The sequence below is a fragment of the Anarhichas minor genome, unplaced genomic scaffold (assembly GCF_050575085.1).
Source record: "Anarhichas minor isolate MPS153535 unplaced genomic scaffold, ASM5057508v1 ptg000014l, whole genome shotgun sequence".
NCBI lineage: Eukaryota > Metazoa > Chordata > Actinopteri > Perciformes > Anarhichadidae > Anarhichas > Anarhichas minor.
In genome coordinates, this window is record NW_027466460.1 from 10,192,420 (window position 1) to 10,207,235 (window position 14,816).

At 39.7% G+C, this 14,816-nt stretch overlaps 1 protein-coding gene across 1 annotated transcript; it reads left to right on the forward strand.

The window, feature by feature from the left end:
* The first annotated feature begins 797 nt into the window (after positions 1-797).
* Positions 798-8,582, forward strand: ednraa (endothelin receptor type Aa). The gene is made up of 7 exons (XM_076091414.1): positions 798-1,286; positions 3,105-3,232; positions 5,051-5,249; positions 6,706-6,858; positions 7,103-7,236; positions 7,518-7,626; positions 8,381-8,582. Exons 1-7 carry the CDS (start codon positions 798-800, stop codon positions 8,516-8,518), a joined length of 1,350 nt encoding a protein of 449 aa, XP_075947529.1. The 3' UTR covers positions 8,519-8,582.
* The last annotated feature ends 6,234 nt before the right edge of the window (positions 8,583-14,816 follow it).

Consider the following 14,816-nt stretch of genomic DNA (forward strand, 5'->3'; position numbering starts at 1 on the left):
GATCTGACAGTTGGAAACTTTATCTGCTCTTTACCAGGAGTTTTGTGGAGTGAATTACTCTGATTTTGTCCAGAAAGTTTGTAGTTTTTTCATGTGTGGACTCAGTAAAGGTGCAGTACAGACCCAAAAGGGGAATCCAAAGCATAACTACAGTTTGCATTTTGTTGTGTAGATTTGGATCTTCATCTGATTTTTATTTTAACCTTTCATGCTTGCATTGACAAACATTGACAGGAAATCAGCCCCGCAGGACTTCTTTCAAGTAAAAAAAAAGAAGCTCTTTGATTTGTAACCACATGTTTAAACCCTTCTAAATTAGAAACAGAGGGAGAATGCAAAACCGCGGAAATCATTCAGTTACAAACACACGCATGAGGCTCACTGTGAAGCTTCACTGCGTAGCTACAACATTATTGACACAAAGCTATAACCAACGACTCCCTCTTCCAGGGACGACTGAGAACAAACAAGATGCCCAATGCGCTCTGCTGATGCCTCATGTGACTCTAACTAGTCCTGGCATCTCCCATCTGTGCCCCCGTGGCAAAACCTTTTTGAAGTCTAGAAGAAGCTGTTTAACTTCCTCACAGCTTCTGAAAGGACAGTAATGCTGTTTAACTGTCTTGTAACTGATATATAATATTCCACTTTGGTTAGATTTTAACTGCTGGCCAAATATGATGAAGTTGCTGGCGAGTCATTTGTCAATAACCAATTTTTCCTCTTGTTATTTGTTTTTCTTTTCTCATTAGAGATACATTGGTACCGTCTTTCAATCAGTGAAATCAAAGCACCGAATGTGTTCCATAATGGGCAACCCAGCTGTTCATATGTTGGTGCTAATGGCCTGTATGGCAGCCAGAGGAATGTGCCAGATAAACAGAGCTGAAGCAGAGGAGGGCTCTCTCCCAGACCCTCTCGTCCACTCCACCCTCCAGTCTCCGGGTTTCTACAGCACCGCCAGTCCCAGCACAGGGCCCGGCCTCCATCTGGGGGGCACGTCGACCGAGGCACTAGCTGTGGGATCTGGAAATAGCAGTGTTGTAAAGAGGCCGATAGGACCTCCGGCGTGCCTTGTGCCTACCTCGATTAGTGGCTATTTCAAGTACATCAACACCATCATTTCCATTATAGTGTTTGTGGTCGGCCTGGTCGGCAACGCCACCCTGCTGAGGATTATATACCACAACAAGTGCATGAGGAACGGGCCAAACGCCCTCATTGCCAGTCTGGCACTGGGGGACCTCATGTACATAATCACGGATATACCCATCAATGTATACAAGGTACAACTTTCACTCCGTTGATGCATGTTTCATTAAAGTATTGACGTCATTTTGAAAGCCGAGCTTTGTTGTGTTGATATGATGAAATGCAGCTACAATGGAGGTGATACGCAGAGATAAAGTGGAATATTATAGACGGGAATACGGGGGGAAATGGGAAGGGGTGTAAGGGAGCGTGCAAATAGACGGGAAAGTGTAATCAGTCGGACGCCATTATCTCCTTCGTGTGGGCAGTTTAGTGATGAGAGGAGCAGGGATATGGCTGGCTTAAATAAACACTTGAATCAGGCTGTAGTCACACATGCCAGCGGTCTTATATTGACCTGGGACATTAGTCACTGACCCATATCTAGAGGTTTTATTTTTTTAAAGAAAAAAGTACCCAGTGTTACTAAAGTGATAAATCATTTGAGGAGTTTTGGACTCAGTTCCTCATTAAAGCCCCATCTATCATGTTTTATACAAATAAAAGTGAGGTTTAAAGGTTTGACTAATGCTGTGTTTATGCGTCTTAGGTTGGCTTATTTTATTCCTGTATTTATTAAGCATTACTGATTTACTGATACTTTTACAGTCTCAGAAAATATCAAATGCTTACATTTCAATGTATTCAAAAGATCTGTCAATCTCTCTGAGAGCAACAGTCATGTGGCAATTTGGGGTTTTGATTTTTGGTGACTCACAACACATTTATTCACTTTTGGACTACGGATTGTGCCTTTAGAATACGAAGCGTTTAATGATGATGAAATATGCTTCGGGCTCCTTTCTTGGGTTGATTTTCGCCAATAAATAGTGTTGTAATCAAGAACGATAGCAGAAGGGAGTCTTCGGTCAACTTGATCTTTCCAATGTGTTGTGGGATGCCATTTTACAAGAGAAAAATGAGAAAGCCACCTGGTTAGAATTAACTCGGGATTTTGGGGGCAGAGCAACATGTGCCAAAAGGAAACACAAAACTTACCGTGGGAACAGTGTAAGCACAAAGAAAGAGCCACGTCCACAATGTTGAAACCATGTTGAAGCCCCTTGTTCACTTCCTCGGGGCTGTGACAGTGTTTCCAAAAATAATCAGCTACTTATACACTCAAAACAGTTTCCTTTCTGCTGCTCTTCTGTGCTCCTGGGAAACTTAAACGGCACAAGTAAACAATGACGACCAGGAAGCACCATGAAGTCCTTCTTTTCGCTTTAGCTTTGGGAAACGTGTTTAACGCAGTTTACATCGTGCTGGAGAAAAAGTGCCAAGACCACTTTGATGGAAACAGAGGTCTCAATTCACATGGCCTTGACTTGTTTTCTCAAGGAAGTAATATCAAAAGAGGTTGTGGAAGTGGCTCTGAGGTACCGGTGACAACATAGTGAATTATTGTTAAAGTTTGACGGTACGTTTTGAGAGGCATTATGTCTGCAGGAGATTTGAAAGTTTTGCAAAAGTCGTGCAAAGTTTTGTCAGCTGATGAGCTCCATATGGTCCTTGTCAGACTAAACTCAGTCTGACGTTAAGATGACGTTGAAAGGTCTTTGATGTGCCTCGTTCTGCAGTGAAATTGCCTTAAATAGATATTAAGACTGCTTGCATGAGCCCAGTAACAAAAGTGAGAGAGAAAAGTCTGCTCCCAAAAGACTTGTGAGGACAGATTACTTTATTAAAATCATTTACTTTGTTTGCACTGATACATTAGCTAAGCCAAACAGGGATTTGATGACAAGTGATATTAGTGTGAATGTTGAACAACACATGCTGTTACAAATGTGGTTTATTTCCTCTGATAAAAGTGTTTATGTGACAGTTATCGTATGTGCTTCTTCCCCCAGCTCCAGGCGTCACGCTGGCCTTTTGCCGACAGTCCTGTTGGCCTGTGTCTGTGCAAGATGGTGCCCTTCCTGCAGAAAGCCTCTGTGGGCATCACCGTTCTCAACCTGTGTGCCCTCAGCGTGGACAGGTCAGCGCTTTCACACGCCACACTGTTTTGTTATGTCCCATCAGGAGCTTTGACAGCAAAAAGTTAAAGCAAAAGTCCTGCTCTGCGTAAACTTAAAAAGTATTTTGTGCATGTTGATAAAAGATGTGGTGTTTGTTTGATTGTTAATGTTAAAGTGGGTTTTAGAGAATCATCTTTCTCCAAAACTTATTGGACATCATTCTCATAAAGGTGGTTCAGTTTGTGTTTTTATCACTCCGTAGAGACATATGAAAAGGAGCAACTTTCCTCTAAAGTTACCGGGTCTTATAAAGCCAGCCTGAAAAGCCTGAAAGAAATGTTCCAGATATTTTCTTTCATAGCTGAAAAAGCAGATACTATTCAAATCATTGGGGGGAAAAACTATCAATTTGGACAATGTCAATTCATCCATGTTTGACTCAGCTCAAGAGAGCATGCTTTGGATCAATTTGTCACAAATATTTTCTGTTAATATAACTTTGGTTATTATGCGACGCAGAGACTTTTGATTTGATTCCAGTTTAATGAAACAAAGATTTGGTTGGCTGAGATGATGATCACTTTCGGGAAAGGTCAATACTGGCTGAGCATTGTCACTGGGAAGTTATTTATCTTTCTGCTCTTCTATTTGTTTCCTCTGCGTTGAAAACTTGCGTGATGAGCTCTTCTATGAGATGCGCTTTACTCCTTTAATGGAATTATTAGAGTCATTTATTATATACGCAACATTAAGTATATGATATTTGCACTGTAAACTCTATATTTAATGCTTATATAAAAAGCATTATCTTGATGGCAAGTATACTGACGACTTATTTTCTTTTCTTTTTTTTTAATACCTTAATAGAAATTAATAAATGATGATCATGAAGTGCTGAAGCTCAGTGTCATCTCACTTTGTGCACTAGACACAACTTCAGAGATAAGAGGCTTGCCTGCCTGCTATGAATAGGCTCCAAGGTTCAACCAGGAAGACATATTTAATGACCTCTATTATGAGGAAAAGACTGCAGTGCTTTACAGTTGTGTTCAAGAGCAGATGCTCATCATTTGTTTTCAGGAAACGTGAAGCATATTATGTGTGTTTGTGTGTAACAAGTACTTGAGTCTCTTTTGTATCTTTTCAATGTTGGAGGAAGAGAAAAAGGTAGATACATTACCACTTAGTGAAATATAAATGCCGCCATGTTGTTCAACAGAAAAATTCAAATGTGTCATGAAAAATATATTGTTTTTGCCATAAAATCTTGATGCAGGATTTTACTAAAACATTTCGACAAGTGGTTTCCATTAATGAAACAAACAAGCACACAAGTATTCAGTTCGTGGGAAACACAAGCCGGCAGACAGACCTCTCTGCCAACATGGGCCGGTCTGTTTGGAAGCTTCACATAAAATATAAATATTAGATATTCAAAATAAACAATTGATCGCCTCATTAATTCTTAACATTTTGATATTCTTTGCTGACTGAGCAGTTTGTTGTGCTTGGTGTGCTGCCATGCATGAGGAAAATGTTGTTAGCTTTGTCAGTCAGGAGAGACAAAGTAAATGATGACTTTACTGGTTTCTATTTAATGATGGAGCGCAGACTGAAAGCCACCGATCTCCTGCAGCCCGGTTTCAATTAATATAAAGAAAAAACGTGGTAATTGTGTTACATTATATACTTCTATCATTTTAATTTGATTCTCAGGAATGCTACATCATGACCATTCCTGCTGCAGTAAATCACTATCCCCTAGTCATTTGTACTTTAATCCCATCAATTGAATACGTCTCCTCCATCTGTTTAACCTCTGTGTCCGCCCTTCACAGGTACAGAGCCGTGGCATCCTGGAGCAGAGTCCAGGGAGTGGGCATCCCTCTGCTCACAGTCATCGAGATTACGTCTATTTGGTTGCTGTCGTTCTTCCTGGCCATACCGGAGGCTATCGGTTTCGACATGCACACCTTCAACTACAGGAACCAAACTATACGCACCTGCATACTTAAACCCATGTCTAACTTCATGGTGGTACGCTATCATCCCTCTCTTATCATTTCTGGATAAGAAAATGGCTGCATAGTGCTTTTGTGTCCCAGTGTTTTGCTTGTATTGAGGCCACGATGTGCTGTATAGTACATTGTGTCAAGGCACTCGTAGGAAGGATAGTTGAATTTCGCACTAAATAGACAAAACATTACTGGACTATTGAGATAGGAAATCCATCTGCATGCAAACTCCTCAAAGTGAAAGTGCAAGATCAGCTTAATCTTTCTACTCTCTTAAAGGCGTGTTGATTGTTTGGAATCAGTGAGTGTTTTTAATGGCACAATGATGTGTTATTCTGGTTATAGGGGCATATATTTGTAGAGCAAGAATACAACAGTTAAATAAATCTCCTACAACATTTCCTGCTTGAATAATTCAAAACACAGGACAATTATTATATCAACCCACTACTCAATACTTAAGGAGTACTCCAGCAAAATTATCTGCTAAGCCAGTATGAGAGTATCTGATACTAAAACGTTTTAGAGTGGAGTATCACTGTGTGTACTTTCTCTCTCCATGTGATTGTGGACCTTTTCACATCCTTGGAGCACGTAATTGATTGCAGGCCAAGTGTAATTACTGAGAACTGAAATCTGGGGCCTCAAGCTAAGCCACATGTGCGTCCATCTATTCCATATGTACGGAATTGGAGTAATCTCTTTCAGATATCAGCAATGCAACGCTGAGGTCTGAGGAAAAACTGGAAAAAAATAACAGGATTATTGAAGCAATGAAATAGCACATTTTCTTTGGAAGATTTTCCCACCAAATTTTATTTTGTGGGTACATAAAGCCAAAGTTTGGAGTTGATGCACAAACTTTAAATTCTTGTTTTTGCCTTTCACAGAAATTGTGAAATACGGTTCAGTCAAGTTTGTAGAGTTGGGAAATTGTGGGATTTTTTTCTAAAGAGCATACTATCAATATTGTTTTACAACCACGGAGAGCCAGACGGGCCAGAAGTGGATCTTTACAGACTTATTGCACTATATGCACACATGTACTCACATGGACTGAAATGGCACCGCAGTGCAGGAGTGGTCTGGTGGTTCAGGTCTGGTTCAGGTTCAGTTACAAAAACACAGATTCTTATTACTGGGATAATACCTGCACATCATTTCAATAACTATCAACTTTAGCTCAAATTCGATACAAAAATGGGCTACGACAAAAAATGAACAGAAAATTGTGTGAGGTCCATTTAGATCATTGAAATCATCATTCTGAATCAAAGCAGGGCCAGGAAGACGGTGGAGTTGTGTGGAAGAGTAAATGAAAAGGGCAGTTAGGAAGGCTTGTGTGAGAGACAGAAACTGCGGCTTGAAAAACCTCACCCCTTTATATTTTTTACGTAGCTATACAGGGTCACACAGGTCATGCATTTATTTCAGTTTAAATGTATTTTACTATTTATCGTGTGCTTGTTTTCCGGCAGTTCTATACGGATGCAAAGGTCTGGTGGTTGTTTGGCTTCTACTTTTGTGTACCACTGACCTGCACCGCTGTGTTCTACACTCTGATGACCTGCGAGATGCTCAACCGCAGGAATGGCAGCCTTCGGATAGCCCTCAGTGAGCACCTCAAACAGGTCGGACAATACTTCTAATAACAAGTCTGTAACTCGAATAAACTGACTCATGATCAGGTGTTTATTTCACTAACAGCACGAGAACATTTGTAATGTGACTTTATCATCTGATTCAAGTTTTTTCAAGAGTAAAATTCCATCGGCTCAGTCAGCAGTGTTTATTCCTGTGGTTCTAAACTTGATTACACAAACTTTGTCATCTCCTCTCTAATGGTGGAATGACACCTGCTGTTTCTCTCTGCAGAGGAGGGAGGTGGCCAGAGCCGTTTTCTGCCTCGTCCTTATCTTTGCCCTCTGCTGGTTCCCACTGCACCTCAGCAGGATCCTTAAGAAGACAGTTTACTATCAGAATGATACGACGCGCTGTGAGCTGCTCAAGTGAGTCATTGGTGGAACAAACTCTCTTACACAAATGTTACTTGAAGGTCTAAAGGACACAGATTATGCAAATGTACATAACGTGGCACTGTTCTGTGATTTTGAATGGTTTTCTTAATGTTTCTCACCCTTGGCCTTCCAAATGCCCACTGAAAAACAGAAATGAGGCTTGTTCTGCCAGAAATATTTACCATAAAAACCTCCAAAAAGATTTAAATTATCTTTTTGGTTCTCTATAAAACTAATTATAATCATGCTTTCTTAATTTTTCCCTTATTCAGTTACCTGTTGGTCCTGGATCACGTCAGTGTCAACCTTGCAACAATCAACTCCTGCATAAACCCCATTATCCTCTACTTTGTCAGCAAGAAGTTTAAAAACTGCTTCAAGGTACAGTACACTCTCCTACAACAGATGGATATTCATGTCTGTAACACACACAAATGCTCACTTATCTCTCTCTCGCTCACACACACAGAAACACGCACACACTTCAGATTTAGTCTGGCCAGTAAAGCAAACAGTGAACTCAGGCCTTTTGTCCATGACACAGAGGCTTATGATGGTGATGACATTCCTTAAGCAACATGTAAAAGCAGACCGGTGATTTATGTATTCACTTTGGAGGGCTGAGGTCACACATTGCAAATGTCAAACGAACCTGGGCTGGAGACAAACCATGTCTCAAGTTCACACATTAAAGGAAGTGGGGGAGCAAACTAGAGAATAGCTGCCGCCATCAGCCGGTTAGCTTAGCTTGGCATAAAGACTGGAAATAGGGGGACACATCTAGCTTCGAAGTCACTGCTCTGGATCAAAAAGTATATCGGCATAAAACAGTAACTTGACGGATTTACACTACTGCTTTTGTACAGATCAAACAAATGACTGAGATACAAGATGTTAATTAAATGAATTTGCCTACCGTTGGATCCAGCTAGTCTTGCTGTTTCCCCCTGATCTCAGTCTTTATGCTAAGCTAAGCTAATGGTCTCCTGGTTCCAGCTTCACATTTAACAGAAACACATGAGAGTGGTATCAATCTTCTCATCTAACCACCGACAAGAAAGGTAATGATTGTATTTTATCATTTCTTGAACTATTCCTCTAATTTTTCTCTCTCTCTCGTCACATGTTCTTCAAGTCGTGCTTGTGCTGCTGGTGTTATTCTGACAACCAGCTGAGCAGCATCGGACCCATGAATGGTACCAGTATCCAGTGTAAAAGCCCCGAGCCCAACAATGTCCACACTGATCGCAGCATCAGGAAAGACAGCGACTGATCTCTCAACTCATCTCATCTCTATTTTCAAGCACTTCCATATATCCAGCAGCTTTTTTTTTAAATACAACAAACACACACCCTAGAATATATACATCACAAAGTACTTTTTCTGACAATAAATGCACATCCTTTGGACCACTGAAGCAACAAATGAGCCTGCCAAGGATGGATTAGGAACTGGAGATAAAAGGAACTAATAATGGATTTGGCGCACAGTGCTCTGAAGTTGCCCAGAGCCCCTCAGGGGGCTAAACTTCCTACGACAAACTCCTTGTATTCCCACACCCATGGACAGTGACGCTGTAGCATGAGAGAAGAAGGAGGAGAGTGGGATGAGGAGAACGAGGACTCTTAACAGGATGCAGCTGAACGGTGACTATAAATAACTCTCAATCAGTAGCAAAGCGTGCTATTCCTGTAAAGGGCAGCACTACTGGGAAGGATGCACCAAGCTACAGGAAGGAAAAAGCAGACTGCTCGCTGTCAGAGGGAATGATGGGATACGAGTATGTGCTGTCCCCATGAGTTCGCTACTCATTGATGGTGGAAAACAGGAAAGCATGTTACCGACTCAAACAAAAAATCATTTTCCATTAAACATGCGAGTGGTTTCGCAGTGTATCTTATTCACACTCATTATTCATTGAGCTGCTTTGTGGTATAATTAGAAGAACGTCTTGAAGTTCATTTGCTTCCCACTGCTTGACAAAAAAACCTTTTCTGATTAATCATGTAAAGAGGAAAATGTCTCTTAACAGAAAGATGAATCCTTTCATTGGGGGGAGAAACAAACACTATTTCTGTTTAGTGTAACAATGATCACAGACATAAAAAAAAACTGCTTGTTAATCAAAAAATGAAAGATTTCAGCACAGAATCACGTCTGGTGTCAGAATAAGCCAAAGTACACTGGCACAAAGTACAGGGTTGTAGGTTTTAAAGTGAATAAGGTATAACTCCATAGCACATTTCAAGCAAATTATGAATATGAGGTAATGCATTAAGACAGGTCTGATATCACCATAGACCAAATAGACAGGAATTAGCTTTTCTCTAAACACTGTGAATTTTACTAATATACTCAACAATACTTGTGACTTTTATCCTTGTATAACCAATGGAATATATATATGTTTAATGTCCACTTTTATAAAGTGTTATATTGCAGTAATAATATGTATTTTACTCAGACAACATTACCTGTGTAATGACATAGGCCAATGAGTTTTTAATGGTGGTGGTAAACGTTCCAAATATCAAAGGAATTGCTTGAGATTTTGGGAAAATACCCCATAAATTAGATGAGAAGAATGATATCACTAAATGTAAATATCTAGCTATACAGTCAGAGAGGATTAGCTTAGCTTAGCATAAATACTGGAGGAAAAGCAAACTCTACGGTGTTCTCTGAGGGGGACAAAACCTACTTACCACTGCCTTTCAACAATTTGTGTTTTGTTTTTTTGTGGTTAGCTACAGCCAGCAGCTAACTGTAGCTGGAGAAATCCTGGTATATTCAGCAGCTAACCGGCTGCTTACTGTAGTCAACCAGCAAAAAACCCAAACAAAATATAACATGTTCATTATTGAGCTTTAATAGGTGCTGGCAGGCAGCTTTTGTTGCCTTCGGACGGAGCAAAGCTATAGCCGTTTGTCTTCTGCTTCCAGTCTTTATGCTAAGCAGAGCTAACTGGCTGCTTGTTGCTGCTTTATATTTAACAAACAGATATGTGAGTGGTATCGATCGTCCCATCTTATGCTATGCACACACTTCAAACGACAAAAGCAACAAAACGGCAAAGGTTGACTAGCTACATTGATGAGTCACCGTAGAAGTTTTGCTCAAGCGCTAGTTGACGCAGTTATGTCGTCAAATTGCACTGAGAACTGGCTAACGGCCTTCTCTTAGATGGAACGAAACAGGGTGAAACAAAAACATTGTATTGGTTGACGCTTCACTGCGTCATTGGAGTGCTGAAATAAGTTTACACTTTCTCAACTTTGATTTGAAGCATGTCACCCCAACGACTGACTGTTTGCAGCTTCTTATCACCGGCTTCTATTGAAAATGACTTGTAGCCTGTTGCTGTGTCACTCGTATAGTGAACGCAGCATAACTCTCGCCAAGGAAGTGACAAGAGGCATTTCACAAAACTACATGTTTTTATGTTGAAATCATATTCCACTACCACAAACTTTACTTCCTTATACTATTTGATATGTGAATACATGTAAACCTGTGTGTGTGTTTGTGAGTTAGCATGAGTGAGTATGCTGTTTGTACAATTACTTGTAGGCTACTTCCTTAGTTGGAGTGTTTTGCACACTTGTGTACATTAGAACAGGGAATATCTGTAGGCTACTTCTTTATTTTTTACCACTATCCATTGGAGCAATTCATAATAATCTTTAGAAAATGGAATTCATACAATGTTTGTTGTCATTGATGCTGCTGCTTAAACCAATAAATCAATTTCCATCTTCACTGTAAGAAACAAGGAGGTTTATTTCACCATCGTACTGGTTTTGCCGGGAAGTCGAGGGGGCCCCTTCTGTTTTTCATTTGCGTCTGTGAGAAAGAGGCGTCTGGGAGTGATTTGAAGCACACTGTGACCTGCTTGGCAACTGAGCCCTAAGGGTTGATAATGTCAGCGGAGAGGATGTGAACAGCTTGGACGGTGGGAATTTGATACATAAAACTCATTTCTCATCTGTGTTGCCAAAAGAGGGTTGAGGAAAGCAAAGGTTGACCATTACTTATCCGTGCTTTAGTCATGTTAGCTTTGATATGGCAGGAATAGATATATATTTAGCTTATAATACATATCATAATGGTCGTAAACTAATACAAATTTGTTAAAAACTGAATAGCAGTAATGAAAGTAGCACTTGATTTAATGCAACACAACCACATTTCAACGAGTTTATTTAATATAATATTTTTCTTTGGTTTAAATACATTTAATGAGGCACTAGTTGTATCAAGACAGAGGATGTGGCAGTTTTGCTGTGGAAGGTGTCATTAACCCAGGATTACGCTCTCAAACCTCTCAAAAAGAGACAACCACCAGAGCCACAAAGTCCCATACACAAAGTTGAAAAAGTCAAGCAGAACATTGTAGAAGCTCTGGCTTTATCGGACATTGGCCTTTTATTTGTTTTAGCGGTTTGGCGATAAGCCTCAGCAGGTCATAAACTTTATGAAACTGCTCCATATTCCTCATATGAAATCATCCCTCAATCACCCCCAAAAAATACAGAATTGCTCAATTCTGTATTAGTTGCCAATACAGAATTGCTCAATTCTGTATTTTTGGTTGGTTGACATAGCGTTTGGTTAAATGAATCACAGAATAAAAGAAATAAATGTTAGGATGAAACATATTGGAACATATTCATGCTTTTCTGGGAATTGAGAGAGAAAGAAAACAGATGTTTTGAGAGAAAGTGAGGTGGTTTAAGCTCAGTGGAATTTGGTGGGAACCTTGTTTTTTGACAGCAGTGAATTGAATAAAGCTCAAAAACAAATAATAAAGGATCACAAAGGTCCGAAGTGCCTCTCCATGCAAAGCTTATTCCGATTTGATTGTTGACACAGAAAATGTGTTTAAGACCAATCAAAGTTCACGACAAAGACAAAGGAAAGCTGCTTTACAAGGCATTCTCTATTAGGAGATAAAAGACGGCATGATTTCAATTTTTCTTCTTTGTATTAATATTCATTCTTAAGATTTTACAATATGATATGGTTTTGAGGGAACTAATAATTAGGATGCAAGCAAACAAAATGTTTTTCTTGTTGTTTGTTTTACTAAAACTAAACTTTTCCAGTATCTTTAAGCATTCAAGATTCTGATTCTTAGTATCTGAGGAAGTGAAATACGTATATATTGTGAGTTGATGAATTCCATTTCAAATCCAATATCAAGCACTCAGCCCTCATAAAGATAATGACCCTGTGCCCCAGCCCTTCAGGGGCCCCATAAGCTCCAGGTTTACTGTGTGTTAACTGGTTTGTGCTAAATTGATTGAAACTTTGCTTGGAAATATGAAACAATAAAGCACAGTATTACTCTTGGGGCCCTGTCTTAATGAGGGTCTATGTGTGAAAATAACAAAGTAAAGTAACTTTTCTGTTTTCCGGAGTATGCTAAATAATAAACTACATTCATTTCCAACTAGAAAAGGTGCACTCAGTAGTAGTAGTAGTAGTAGCAGTGCAGATCTCCACCAGGTGTGTCTACAACAACCACTACTGTAATGTTTAATTGAATAAATACAACCCACAATTGGCAACCCTCTGTCTAAACACCAATGGCCTGTAAGGCGTTGTAAAACACACTTGAAACTCAAATACAAGCTGTGATTTATACAAGCAATCCGCACAAAGTCATCGCGGCTGACTGGTGGCGATGTATGCAGCAGCGTGTGAACTGGGAATACTGTTAGCTGTTAGCCAAACACACTGTCCAAAGCATGAACTGTTTTCCACCCACTGTGTCTCTGGGCTAACGGCCCAGCAGCTCCTTTTGGCCCTCCAAAAAAAAAAAGCCACGAATGTCACTTAGTGAAATACTTTTGTCATGACCTGTACTTAAAGGTTGACAATATTGTATTGTTCTTGTTATTGTCAACAAACCCCATGAAAAGACCAAAACCATATGGCCATATGTCACAAATATATACTTTCAAAAGGCTGAACAATAGCCTCTGAACATTAGTCAAACAGGATTAAATTATGTACATGTTGGGGACTATTTTCAGGCCCTGATTTGGTATCCTGGTGGGTATATAAAGCAATAAAACGAGCTCAGAGCTACTGCCCTTGTTTTTAAATAACCACTGTTGTATGAGCTTCTTTGACTTCATCCCACTTCACTTATGTTGTTGTTCAAGAACAGTTGAACTGAAGTGAACAGCCTCAGTGAGTCTGAACATTTCCTGACGCAAAGGCCTTTGGCAGACGTATTAAGATAAATAAGTAATTGTTGAACAATGGCAGTCTTGTGTATTCGTCTGACAAAGGAGGTGCACTTTGGATGATACATTACATCTCAGGAATCAGACAGTGTGTCTCCTCCTTTGTTGTGCATTGATTATTACTTTTCCTCAGACCTATCTATTCTGCTTATCCTTGCCTATGTGTGTTTCCTGCAAGGCACATACTGAACGATGCACTTCACCCTACAGTTATGGCTATGATTCAGAGAGACATAGCGGACGCCACATCCGTTATGCTAAAATCTGTTTTGGATCTGATCAAACACAGCATATGTTTATCTACCCTGCCCTTACATGGCTGTACCCTGTATGCCACTTTGCATAGCAATCCCTCCAAGCTATCCACCATGGCACTCGCTTGCACGACTTGTGGCAAAGAACATTTCTAATTCATAAAAGCCAAAAGGATCAATTCAAAATTCATGAACAATCTGTCCTGCTACAACCAGTGATTTCTGTGACTGTGGGGCAGTGGAGACGTGGAGCAACAGAGACGAAAGTTCTGCCTCCCCTCATTTTACAGTTAGACGCACAGACACAAATACACTGAAGCATGTGCTCATACACGTGCGCACGAGAACAAAAGGTAACAAGGAGGTTCTGATGGATATTTTTTTTTAAGATTTTATTCACGCAGGACTTAGATTACACAAAAATTGTAATATAAACCTTAAACAAAAATAGGGCAAATTGCTAATGGAGTTCTGCATTCATTAGATAGATAAAAGGACTAAACAATGGGTGGTGGTTATTTTTGCTTCAACAGCCAGTTAATCCGACAGATGATGTCATGATTGAGATGTTCCCCATTGTATGTAAAACATCATAAAAACTTCTTGTCATAACTGTATTAAATCTAACATACCGTAAATTTTTAAATCGAAATATTCTGTGTAAAACATATACCATGCTATATTAAGATGTATACTTTTCTAAAGATAAAAATAAATGTAACACATTTAAATTTTGTATTATTCTTGATTCTGGATACGGTACAAATCTTGTTGTCTGGCTCTAACAGGCCTCTCTCTCCGAAGACAGTGTGACATGTCAATAATAAAATGAAAGATCGCTGATTTCCATTTAGCTCCTTCGGTTTCAGGGTCCTGGTATTTTGCATGTTGACTCACTGTCACACTGTCATGGCTTAATGGGACATTTTAATAGAAAAAAAGCCATTGTAAATGTTATTAGTAACACCTGTGCTTTTCCTTCTATAACAAGTCAAAATGGTTGCTGTGGGGAAGGACTGTGTGGATGCAGTTTTACTGACTTTATATGTATTGTATAACTGG

Coding starts and splice junctions, on each gene's coding strand:
- ednraa (XM_076091414.1), top strand. CDS start 798: ATGTGTTCCATAATGGGCAACCCAGCTGTTCATATGTTGGTGCTAATG. Junction 3,233..5,050: donor TGTGCCCTCAGCGTGGACAG/GTCAGCGCTTTC, acceptor CGCCCTTCACAG/GTACAGAGCCGTGGCATCCT. Junction 5,250..6,705: donor CCATGTCTAACTTCATGGTG/GTACGCTATCAT, acceptor GTTTTCCGGCAG/TTCTATACGGATGCAAAGGT.